At 40.5% G+C, this 13202-nt stretch overlaps 1 protein-coding gene across 1 annotated transcript in view; it reads left to right on the top strand.

Annotated features, from left to right (window-relative positions):
- The window catches only part of gria1a (glutamate receptor, ionotropic, AMPA 1a), a 60733-nt gene extending 47759 nt beyond the window's left edge, over window positions 1–12974 (top strand). The window contains 6 exon segments of the mRNA XM_026358270.1: window positions 2819–2933; window positions 6998–7132; window positions 8976–9029; window positions 9031–9067; window positions 9070–9137; window positions 9139–12974. Coding sequence (XP_026214055.1) covers window positions 2819–2933; window positions 6998–7132; window positions 8976–9029; window positions 9031–9067; window positions 9070–9137; window positions 9139–9369 — 640 coding nt within the window. The 3' untranslated portion in view covers window positions 9370–12974.
- The last annotated feature ends 228 nt before the right edge of the window (window positions 12975–13202 follow it).

The raw sequence follows: 13202 nt of genomic DNA, 5'->3' as shown, positions 1-13202 counted from the left end.
GTAATCGAGAGGCTGAGGCACAAAACCCAAAGGGAAGCAGAGTTCAAAACACAAGGAACACTAAATAAAAGAAGACTGGAGAGCTACAGCAACAAGGACCCAATAGACAATCTCATAAGGAAGAAAGGGAAGCATAAATACTAGTGACTGATTAAGGTAAAATAAGCAACAGGTACTTCATAGGGAAGGAAGGAGCCAGGAGAGCACTCAGCCGAACCAATCAGCATGCAGGGGCAGGGCAAGAGGGAGCGATGGAGAGGAAGGCAACCAAAAGAACAATGTCATCCAGGGCACCGAATGGAAGCTATTCAAGGAATTAACCCTTTCATGGCTGAAATAAGAAAAGAGCATATCCAGATTTGTTTCAGGATAGCTTATATTATTCAAAATTGTGACAATAATTTCCTTTTTTAATAATTCACTATTATTTCAAAAGTTATATAGCTGTTGCTGTATGTGGATGTCATGTAACAAATACATGTACTAGTGTATAAGAGCAGAGTAGCACCTGATAAAAATAATATATTGCCAGTTTTAATTCATGCTGATGGTGATAAAAACATCGTACTTTAAATAGAGTGAAAAAAGCTCAAACTGATATAACTTTCAGTTGGTAGAGAAGTGTAATGATTCCCCAAATCCAGGATTTAATTTTGACCTCAGTTTTGGTTCATATCTGGTTTTTGTTTTGTTTTTACACCACCAGCTATTATACTAATGCTTAATGCTATTGGGCTCTAATTGCTTTCAAAGCATGAAATGCCCTACATTCTGTACTCTCCCTGAACACAACAAATGCAACACATTATAACTGCAGCTGACAGCCATGTCACACTATGCCTTCTATATACACACAGTGTTACAGTGTTTTTCACAAGACTGTGGACATTTGTCATGGCTTTGGTTTTCAGCACCGTTACATCCCTTGTAAAAGTGTGTGAAAGCCATGCAGCAGTAGTAAATATGAGAACAAATCTGACTCAGATGTCCCCAGCATTTCTGTATCCTTTCTGGAAATTCACTACAACAAGGTGCTGTGTCAGTGACCAAGAAAAAACAATCTGTCTATGCATACATTGGTAAATTAGGAATTAAAAAATGACTTCAATGCTAATAAATATGATAATTTAAGTTAATTTGTCTGTTAAATTATAGAAATCCAGCCACATGCTACACAGAGGCCGCTGTTGCATGACATCCACGTATGTGAATAATTAGTTTTTGAGGCTAAAACAAAACAACATTTTCCTTTAAATTGATTTTTTTTTCTGTTACATTTTTTTTCTTTGTTCTTTGTTTTGTACCTTAATTAACATCTTTGAATAGAAGTTTTTGACAAATATGCCTCAGGCATTTTGTGCATGGCTGCTGTTATCGAGCATCTTGGCTAAAGACTGTCAGCAATCGAAGGGGATTTGCAATGCAACGTTATAATTTTTACAATATTGTGACAGAGCTACTGAAGCTGCCCACAAATCGTTTTGGGAGAGATCTATCAAGTTTATTTTACTGTCCCCTATTGTGGACGCCATGCATGAAAGGGTTTCTCATGTCTGGCTGATTTTCAATCCTTACTAAGATAATATTGCCATATTGAAACTCTGCCCTGCACCCAGCAGGATATATGCAAAACATTGCAGTGCAGGCCTAAGTGCAAGTAGCACTTTGAGAAAATAGATGCTGAAAATTATCTTTATTTTTACAGGACTGTCTGCAAAGAACACTTTCTGACCAGTCTGTTTAATATGCTGTATATGCTCTGTGCTCGCTGCTTCATTTTTTACATATACAATGTCCAGCCACCCCCCCATGCCTGCCTGACACCATCCAGCCTAACATACAATAGTCTCCCTGACATCTGCTTGCCTCTAACCAACTGACCAAACTAACCAATGTCCTCTAGGTCTCGAAACCATCCATGTCCACACACTTTGACTTCTTTCTTTTGGTCTGAGTCCTCTGGACTGAGAAAGAATTCCGAGGTTTTACCAGCTTTGAGGATACCTGTGTTCCCTACAGCTGTGATGTGCACTCAAGGTTGGGAATAAAGACTCTTGCACCTGCCGGTGAGGAAGGCAGAATATCACCAATCAAAACAAACCAAATATTAGCTCCACTAGAAGAACTGGCACTAATTGAAGAAAAAAGAAAATCAGGAATTTGCATAGTAAAATCTTTTTTATAATGCAAATTCTGATTACAGATTCTACCTCTCTGTGACTTGTAGATGGAGAGAGTCTTTGTCCACAGCCTGTCAGCTATAGGAAATACACACACACACTCACCAGAGAGAGAGCGCAAACCTTGAGGAGGTGCTTTGAGTCCAGATCTGCATCTATATGGGTTTCCTTTCAGTCTATTTAAGACATAAACCTGATTTGAAAGTGAACCTGACAGTTACAAATTCTTCAACACGAGCCTCTATTACACCAGAATGCTGTTATGGGTTGAATATTGATAGGTTAGTTACCATAGCAATCTGCATGCTGGTACTGCTGAAAGGAAATTACCATCTGTAGACAGACTTCTGCATCCAAGGCATCTCCAGTTGGAGTGTTTGCTCTGCCTCCCTCTGAGGGCCCCTGCTTGGTAAAACCTGACTCTACTACTGTATGGGCACTCAGCATCTCGGCCCAATGCAGAGATACAACTAACATGTGCATCTAAAGCTGCCACTCCTGTTTCACATCAGTAGTTATATGCAGGAGTTTCTAATAGCAAGTAAATGTTGCCATAATCACCACCACCATGCGACCAATCTTTTATATCTGTCCCATAGAGTGTCTCCTAATGGCTATTGTCTTATATTATTTTCAAGAAACCCAGTAAACCTGGCAGTGTTAAAACTGAACGAGCAGGGCCTCTTGGACAAATTGAAAAACAAGTGGTGGTACGACAAGGGAGAGTGCGGCAGCGGGGGCGGGGACTCCAAGGTCAGAGCCAGTTTGATAAACCCTGCGGGTAACCCACCACCACTGGGAGTGGAGGGTTATGGGGAGGGGGGTAACCGGCAGGACCGCGCTGCACTACCACTCCAGCAACACTTAATCTCTCTGCTGAGCGGGGGAGAGCAAAGGAAAAAAGCCAGGAGGGGGGGGGGTGATAGTTTGCACCCGTGGTGGCTGAATCTGAAAGCCACTAAGGGTGAAGTTTGGTATTATCTCCTAATTTCAGATTGATCAGTGCTTAGTAAATAAACCAACTATTCTCTGGTGCGCAGTGATCTTTTTAAGATTGCATGCCTATAAAAAAAAGAAACAACTGAGATCTGGGTTGCATAAGTGAGGGTAAGCAGTCTGCCGGTTACCCAAAGTGATATAGTAATACACATCTACTGCCTTAGGAAGCAAGCCAACCGAGCTAGATGGAGTATTAATGCATATCACTTTGACTTTGATGTTTCTGAAGATGTTAATGCTACATATATATATATATGTCTGTGTGTGCGCCTGTTTTCTTTTCTTTTTCTTTTTTTTTTTATTTTAACCTATAAGCAAGCTCAAGCATTAACGTGTGTATGTATTTGCTGCTCTGTGTTTCTGAATTAATAACATAAAATAACATGGTATAATATGTTATTTATGTTATTTCCTTACGGTTGGAAGAATCCCAGTAAACCTAGCGGTGTTGAAACTCAATGAGCAAGCCGTCTTAGACAAACTGAAAAACAAATGGTGGTACGATAAAGGGGAGTGTGGCAGCAAGGACTCCGGAAGAAAGGTTAGTCTCCAACCCAAAACCTGTCACCTCACAGCACCTCCCAGCACGACCTGCCCTGATCCTAGACCAGCCCCAAGTCCAGCTCGTAGCCTTTATTATAAAGAGCAAAACTTGTCATGTGGCTCTGACGGTACTACCATACTGGCCCGAACATAAGATGACCACTCATTTGTTTTTGTATGTATTGTATGTAATTTACAAATAATAGTAATAATAATAATAACAAACTGACTTTTACAAGTAAGCTATGCGTGTGTAAATAAAATAATATTTGGAATGAATGATTAATTTGCTGTAAAGTCTGCCAAAACAAATCAGCTTTAATCAGCCTCAGCTTCAAAATGCACTAATCAAATTGAAACAGCTCTTGCTGCTTTTGTCAATACAAATATTATCATTGTGTCTCCTGCTGCTGTTGTCAGTAATATTATACTCAGAGGTATTAAGTGACATTTACTCACCATATTGTACAAACTGTACTTATGTATTGAGAGACTTATATTTCTATTCTACATAACCTTTACTTTAACTCTATTACAGTTAAGATGGAAAAATTGTATAATACTAAAATCCTGTAAATATTTTAAAGCTTTAGTTGCTAGTTAAACTAAATATAATAAGTTGCTAAATTAGAATGTGTTATTATAGGTTAACCACCTGCCTCCACCACCTGTTTATGTTATAAACTGCATCTGCATCAGTACTGAAATAAAATCGTCCTAGTGGAGTACGTAAAGTAAATTTTAGAGCATGTACCTAATGCTTCAGATTGGGTGAAGAATTTGAGGTGGTACTTGTGCCTGTAGTGGAGTATTTCTGTACTCATGTCACCATAATTGCAACAAAAAATACATTAAAAAAAAAGGTAATAGTTGAACTGCATCTCTTGAACAGCTGACGACTGAGGAGCAGCCATGCAACGTATCAATTAAACACTAGTACGAATACAAACATCATTATCTATCGTATATATGCTAACATTATTCACCAAGAGCTACTGGTTACATCAAACAGAGGCTGGGACAGTAAAACCACAGAGTGCGCTGAACTGAGCAACAACGTGTTTTATCACTCATAAATTCAGGAAGGACATATCTTTTCTTTTCTTTCGCTACTGTAAAAATAATATGGGCCGGTGCTAGCAGACGCTAAAGCAGCACTAATTTGCTGGAGCACAAACCCTCCCTCTCCAAAGAGAACATCTGCTGTTGTAAATTTGTAAAATGTCCACTTATGTGAAACAAGTTCTACTTGTGAAATCCAATTTCAAAAGGAAAACATCATCTCATATTCGGGCCAGTCCTCTGGTTGTACTCTGGAGTCTCTTTCTTCCCACTGATGAGTTTGTGTTGTCAGAGATATAATGTTACCAACGTGTCAATAAACACTGTGTGGTGGATAAGTTAGGATTGTTACAATGGTTTGTTATACATGTAGGAACAACAGTTTCCACCTAGGTGAGCTAAATCCTGTTAAAATAGATTGCCTGTATCCCCAAACACATAGATCAAGTGTTACGACAACCTTGAGTTTGTACCGTAGATTAAATATGAGTCTCTCTGAAAGCAATTTGTATAGATTTGTCCTTCCCAAGGACAAAAAATAAGAAAATTAGATAAACAAGGACATAAGGGTGACAGATGAAGACCCTTCAAACATGTTGCATACCCTTCTGCGTTCTGGCCCCTGTACTGTAATAATCCTGCCCTATCTCTCTCACTGATAAGTGTGCATGTATGGATGCAAACCCTGTTGGTCTACTACATTGACCCCGAGTCACAAGTCTGACACTGTGTTTGCATGTTATTTACAGTTATCCACTGTAGAAGTAATCATATTTAGCTCAGCTGCCTTTCCCTTGCTCATATTTTAATACTTGAAGAAGGCAGTGGTATCAAACCATGTAATGTAACGGACTCTCTTACCTTAGCCAAACACTATGTGAAGACATTAGCAGCATAGCAACAGTCGCATACATGTGGAGTTAATATGTTCAAGTGACACAAAGGGCCCCCTAATAAATTTACATGAAATAACATCCTTTTAGTCCCGATTAGAGGCTGTTAGGGTGACTGATATCAAAGTTAATCTCAATGCTTCCATTTCATTACAGACTATAAATAGGCATAACTGTAAGAAGGAGCCATTACAATAGAGACTAATGTCCTACAATATGAAACAATGTCAAACAAAAAATTTGTTTGTGCTGTTGCTGCATGAATGCATGTGTTGTGGCGTGTTTATGCACTTTACCTGAATCTCCACCCTCACAAAATGTGAATAAGAGAAACCTTTTTTAAATGTTTAGACATGTATCGACATTGTAAGTCACAAAAATGCACATCGGTGTTTGTCCTTGTCTGGGGCCTGTCTTACAAAGCCAGCTCAGTATTGTCGTTCCCTCTTTGAAGTAGTGGTTTCACTAATATAATCAAACACAGGTGACTCTGGATAATGAGTCTCAGAAAGCTGGTAACCAGAAAACCTATGAACACGTGTAAGAGGTGACAAAGAGAGAGAGAGAGAGAGATACATGGACAATAAATACGAGAAAAGGAGAGAGAACATTTCAACGTTTCATTAATGTCACTTCTGATTATGTAGAAAGGGGAACTGCAAGGGTATGATTTGTTTAATAAATAAATAAAAAAAAGACTTGATGAGGCCCTGTGACCACAATGCTTGAATAAATCACCCGGAGCTAATTTTCATTGTGCAGATCTTATTCTTTTACAAATGAAAGGCTGATCACACACAGTGCGAATATTCATATGAGGTGTCATCATGTAGTTGCACAGACTCTGTTTCTTCTCTGATTAGAAAAGCCAAGATATAATATATATATCAAACTAGTTGTTAACTACTGCACTAGCCTCACCCCGAGCTATTGTGTGGGAAACTGAAAATTCAGAATTGAGCCTAGAGTTATCCAGTTAACATCCTAATTTGTGAGACAGGCCTGGATGTTTTGTCTCTCTGCGTGTTGTTCTTGTACTGTGCTTGTGTTTAGTTGAGCTCATCTGCATACTGTATGTCAGAGTGTGTTTATGTGTACTTTAAAGTATATGTGTCAGTTTGCTTTAATGCACTTGAGTTCTCGCACTTCCTCCTCATTTATGTGAGGCTAATGTTTGTCTGTACCTATGTGTTTGATGTAGTGTTTGTCTTTAGTTGTTGGTCATGTGTTCTGTTTGTAAGGTTACAGTTTTTCTTTTTCTACACCTCCTCACTATCACGTCTTACCACTTGGCTCTCCCCCCGCTCCTCCTCCCTGCAGGACAAGACGAGCGCTCTGAGCCTCAGCAATGTGGCGGGAGTCTTCTACATCCTGATCGGCGGCCTGGGCCTGGCCATGCTGGTGGCGCTGGTGGAGTTCTGCTACAAATCCAGGACCGAGTCGCGCCGAATGAAGGTGTCCACCGCGCGAGCCGCTGCTGCCACAGCCGCTCAGGCCTTTCACTGCTCAGCCTTAGACAGTGGTGCTAGCGCCCCCTACACAGAGCTGCAGAGCTACGGCCTGTACGCCAACAACACTGTTAAGATATAAGGGCAGAGCACAGCCACGGGGTAGGAAACGCTGTGATCAAGCCATAATGATGATGATGATGATGATGATGATGACATCCATCCCCGCCCATCTAACCGTGATCACAGTAGGGCCTCTAAAGGCTTCCACCGCAGTGCCAACGCTCTCCTGTACCTCTCTCTACCTCTGCCGCTCCCTCGCTCAGTCTCTACGTCACTGATCTCCTGCAGTGTTGTTGAATCACTTGATTTTAAATTGCCCTTATGCCTGTTTTCTTGTGTTGTAATTGTGTCCTGAAGTGGATGTTGGTCAGGATGTAGCATTTCTGATAAGTTTGAGTAAAAGCAAACTCTTAACATGCCACTATATTGAGCAGGTTATCACATCTAATTGCTCAAACACGCATTTCACTTTTTATCTTAGCTTACAAAAATGTTCCCTTTAGGCCTGAAGCTTAATCCCATTACTTCACTCACCATAATAATCTTGTAGCACACATTCACAAATAAAGACATTTCACTTTGCAGCACAGATATAAAGGCAATTTGAATCACAGTGGTACATCTATCTACTTCTGTCTCTCTGAGCCAATCTCTCTCCCCTGTTCCTTCTTCTCTTTTTGCTGACTGTCTCGCAAACGCAGGGCCCATTGTGGTGAACATCCTTTATATGTATACCATGAGGCAGGCCTGGTGTGTTCCATCACTGCTTTAACCTAGAACCGTTTAAAAAAAATGTTGTGTGTTCGGAAAGCTGAGAGTGAAGACCTGTTGCTTTGTACTTTGGTGGGAGATGTGAGGATTTTGTAGCTGTTAGTCATCTGCCTTGTGGATCAATTTACAACGAGCAACCTTTGATTCATTCTTCCAACATCAAAGCCCCTCTTACTCTTCATGTACACCAAAAAAAAAAAAGAAAAAAGATGATCTTCTACATGAATCTCTTATGTTCTAATCAGCCCACGAAGGCACAGCTGATCAGTATGCTGATGAGACTGGCTAGGAGCCTGTTAGTCCAGCGGTGCCTTTGTGCTGTTTGGCTTGAAAGAAACAACAACGTTGTTCCAATTAGAAGCCGGTGTAATTCTCCAATCCCCATGCAGCGCTCACCGGTTGCTCCAGATCGCTTTACCCAATTTAATCAGCTGTAGAATAGGGGCTGCAGGTTTACGCCAAAGAGGCACATGTGCGCACACACACACACGCACGCGCGTGACACGTCATTAGAGCAGATTTCGAGCCCAGTGGCTTTTATTACGCTAGACTTGAGAATGAAGCTATTAAACCAATGAGTGAAGCCTCTGCTCCCTCCTTACTTCCCATACTTCACTATGATCCTCATGTTACAAATTAGGACATTGATGCACATTGGCCAGCACTACGGTTTACCACCCTCAAATATCACTCAGGCCCAGATGAAGAGGGTGAACACTAGCAACTCGCGACAGCTCCTTCTTGTCCTGAGTTTCCTGGCGTGTCGGCATCACATTCAGACTAGTGACGAGCAGCTGCTTATGTGCATATATAATTTAGTAATAAAGACTAGAAAAATGTCAAAGTACTCATCAGACCTTTACTATTCCTCAGTAGCTGAAAGATCTTTAGAAGTGTTAGCTCTAACTGTTGCATAAGCTTTTTCTGTTGTGATTAGTACTACATACTGTAATGCATGTCTGTGAGTGCATAGAAATCTGGGCTGCAGGCTAACGGTGATCTGTTTGTGTCTACAGCAATCCATCAATGACGCCATGCGCTGCTCCACCCTGACCAGGATGAGTGGCAACGGGAGCGGCGGAGAGAACGGACGAATCCTCACCCACGACTTCCCCAAAACTGTTCAGACGCTACCCTGTATGAGCCACACTGCCAGCATGGGACTGGGTGCCTCCGGCATGTGATCATCCCGTCACTGTGCTGGCGGCGAAGAAAAAGCAGGGTGGGGCACAAGAAGAGCACAAGACTCTAAAGACCTCAAAAATCATGGCTGTCTGGTTTGACCCATCTGTTCTCCTGGCTGTCAACGCACCCAACTCGTACAAGACTTTTACTTACTGCCAAAATGCACTCTCGAACCACTCCTTACAAACTTCGAACAGACTTGCAACATTTGCAACTTTTTATTAAGTGGATGTTTGAAAAAGAGATGTTGGAAACAAAAAAAAGCGAAGGGAAATGTGCTGCAATAAAGAATCCGTCGGGGGCGTGTTTTTGAATTTTTTACAGTGTTCATTTGTGTGGAAAAAAAAGAAGAACTTTATCCTTCAGTGTGACGCCTGCGCTGTGCCATTTCAGTGGAGCTGTTGACGTTAGTCTGCGTGTGCAATATCTTCACCTCCACTGCTGACCTTGTACTGCCTACTGTAGATGCTGTCCGATGGCCGATGGAGCGTGTCTCTTTGCACAGACGTGGCAGACGAGATCAAGCACTTGTGACTGCTGATGATGATTTGATTTTGTTTTGGGACATTCCTGGTCTCTTTCACACTCACATTTACGCATCATTTTTGAAGAACAGTGTGCTCTGTGTAGCAAAGCCGCTTTTTACGATGTACAGTAGTATATGGGTTTACACTGTTGTTATAACGCACAGGGCTGCGCGTCGAAAGTAGTTTGAATTGGTTTGTCCTTAACTAAAGGTCGATGCTGTTTGAATCAGCGGTTGACCAGGCTACAACAAACACGCATTGCTGCTACACCTCCATCTAACACATCATGCCTTGTCTTTGTGCCATACGCCCATCATCATAAATGCACATAAACACACTAGACATAGTTGATACTGGGTCACTTGTCTGGCCAGTAGATAAGTAGATGAACACAAAGTGTCAGAGGGCTAATTCAAAAATGCTCACTTTGACCTATGTGAGAAAGGTTAGAGGATAAAGAAAACACACAGACACATTACTCTGTGGCTATGTACAGTACTGAGTGACCTTACACTGTATTCTACTGTTGTGACATTCATAGCACATCTATTGATATACTAGAGAGTGTATTTGCAGCACACGTTGAAAAGAGATTGACAATGTGAGTTATAGTCTGAAGAAAGTACTGCTCGCTACCACACTGCGATCGTTAGTGTGGTTGCTGCATTATTCACTCACTCCTCCTGTGACGCATTTTCAGCTGTATTCAGATTGAATGAAATGGCAGTCGCAGCTTTTCACTCTCAGTTTGTTGAGAATGGCTCTTGGAGAGGAAAGTTGGTATCTTCTCGCGGTTGCTCGCTGGCGCTGGAAGGTGGCACGATTGCAAAAGTCAGGCGTAACATACATGATTCAGAGTCACTGTCATCCGTGTGTATTGGAAGTCAAGGTTACGGTGGTCGCTGCACGGCTCCGCTGTAGAGTTCACCCCTTCAGATCACGTCAAGTGAAGTGAAATCAGAGTGGCAGGCCCTGGACAGTAGAGGGCAGAGATGACAAAGGGCAGACAGCCTTGGTTTGGCACATAGGCCTTAAAGAAAAATTCCATCCAAAACAATTTCAATACTGTAAACAACAACAAGTTTTGATGATGTACTTTGCATTTCTGCATTCTGTTACTAAATGTTAGCCAGCGCTGTGATTGAGAATCACAGGACATTTTAGAGGATGGAAAAAAGAAAAAGGGTATCAACAAATTCCTTGAAAGCCCATGACAACTGCATTAGTTCATCTCTACTAAGTCCTCCTCAGAAAAAGTTCTCAATCAGCTTCCTGCAATGAGCGATGTGATCCTACATGAACACTCTGTTGACAGGTTTGAAGTTGGAAAGAAAAGGCGATGTCACATATTGCTGCAAAGCAATTGAGGAGTTAGCAATATCTGAGGCAAAATGTAATGAGAGTTGTGGGTTTTTTGCTGAAATTGGATCAAACCACACTCACACGGTCCTGATAAAACATTATTTTTATAACTTAACACTAAATTTAACTAAGGTCTTTTCTTTTTTTGGTTTGTTTTGTTGTTTTTGTTTTGTTTTTTGTTTTTTTGGAGGTTAACTTTAAATGTTGCACATTTCCAAATGAATATGTAATGTTTGTTAGGGACACTCTCCAGTCGTCCTAAATGAAAACTATCAACATGCTTCTAGCTGAAGGTTGAACCATAGACACTAATACACATTTGATGCACTAGTTGGCAGCTTCAAGGCGCTGAAATTTCTCTGCTATGTTTGTGACAAGGAGCAAAAATGTCAGCCATTGGTATGTTTTTAATCATATTCAGTAGAATAGAAGAATAGGTTCTGCAAGATCACTATATTTGTTGTATATTTTATTTGTTTTGGTCTTTTAATAGGATTTGCCAACAGTAATAAAAATACAGAATATCACCAGACTTCTCCTTTAAACTCCACAGTCTAACAAATGACCATAGTCAAAGCAGAAGAGTTTTTCACTATGTACATTCTTCAAAAAAATAATCTCACCTATCTATCATTTGCTCTCTATACCTATACACAAATGTCCCACCGCTAAATAAAGGAAGTACAAGTAACTGGACTGGCACAAGTAATTCTAAACAATTCTAAAAATCCAGTTTGAGGAACGTGTGGCTACATCAAATTACCAAATGACAATAATTCACCCGCAGCATACACCCTGAAATGCACTGAACATCATCATCATCCCACCATCACAACTCTAACCATGTCCGTAGGTGAGATTTTACTTAAAGGTGACTGGAAGGTTATTGCTCAAAATGGGATTTTCCGCTGCTGTCGGAAGCCGGAGGTCAGCTTTAGATTATGTGCCGCGCACTCGAGCTGACCTCTTATTTCACAGCAGAGGCCAAGCACCTGTACAAAGGCAGCACTCGTCCTCTGCTTCCACACCTGGTCACGTGTTGCTTTGTTTCTTCTCCTCTGAGTTCCTGCTTTAAAAGAAAAAAAAAGTACCAAATCTAATGTGTGACCTCTTCTCTTCTCTACATCGACATACAAGCAAGAAAATGGGCAGTCAGAGTTTACTGACATCATACATATCTCCACCTATTATGTATATAAAAGGCTTTTTCTCTTCCCCAGTGAAAATGTTTGTTCTCCTGCAAATCATGCCTCAGTGTACCTGAACTAGTCACCTGCCGCGTGAGTACTTTTCCTTTCCTCCTTCATCTATGCGTCTTCTTTCGCTGATGTTGTATTAATTAGAACACAGCACAGCACTCTTCAGTGGAGGCTTTATCTCGAGAAAGATGTTTTATACGTCATAAACAGATTTGTAAAAAACAAAAGAAATAAAAAAAGACACTCAATGTTTGTATTACAAAGGAGAGTCGGGGTGCCGGGAAAGTGATATACACTTTGAGGAGTGTAGAAAATAAAACACACACACATACTGATGTAGAATAAACTATAGACGCTAATGTTGTTTAACGGCAGTTTTTGAGTTCCTGTTATTTTCATTTGTTGCAGTTCTGAAGATGATTTCCTGTTGGTGTTTTTAAGTGCTTGAAATTTAACAGCGTTTGAATATTTCTTAGTTTTTTTTTTGTTTTTTTGTTCTTTTTCACTGTAATTTTACTACTGGAATTTAATCACACTGTGTTCACCAGAAGCATCATTATTGTTGGGTTTTTTTTTTTTGTTTGTTTGTTTGTTTTTTACTAGATAGTCAATAAATGGGTTCACAATTTGAAAAAAATAAAAAAGTATACAAATACCATTAGGAATCAGACTTTTGAGAAATCTGTTTTTTTTCTAACCAAAGTGTCCTGGAAGGAAGTCATCATGCTTTTGTAACCGAATAAAGGAATAAACTATGTATATTTGCTCAGTTTTATTTTTTCATGGGCGTCGTATATCACACTGGGCTTTGGGCAAATGGGATGTGATTTTAAGATATTACAAGCATAGAAGGATAAATCCCTGCTTGGGCGTGAAAGGAGTGCAGTGATCCAAAAAATAATCTCAGGCAGTCTGTCTTATATATATAAAAAAAAGAATAAAAAGAAGAAGTCACTGTTACATGAGCTGC

The sequence above is a fragment of the Anabas testudineus genome, chromosome 10 (genome assembly GCF_900324465.2).
Source record: "Anabas testudineus chromosome 10, fAnaTes1.2, whole genome shotgun sequence".
Taxonomy (NCBI): Eukaryota; Metazoa; Chordata; class Actinopteri; order Anabantiformes; family Anabantidae; genus Anabas; species Anabas testudineus.
This window is presented reverse-complemented; position numbering and strand designations above follow the sequence as displayed.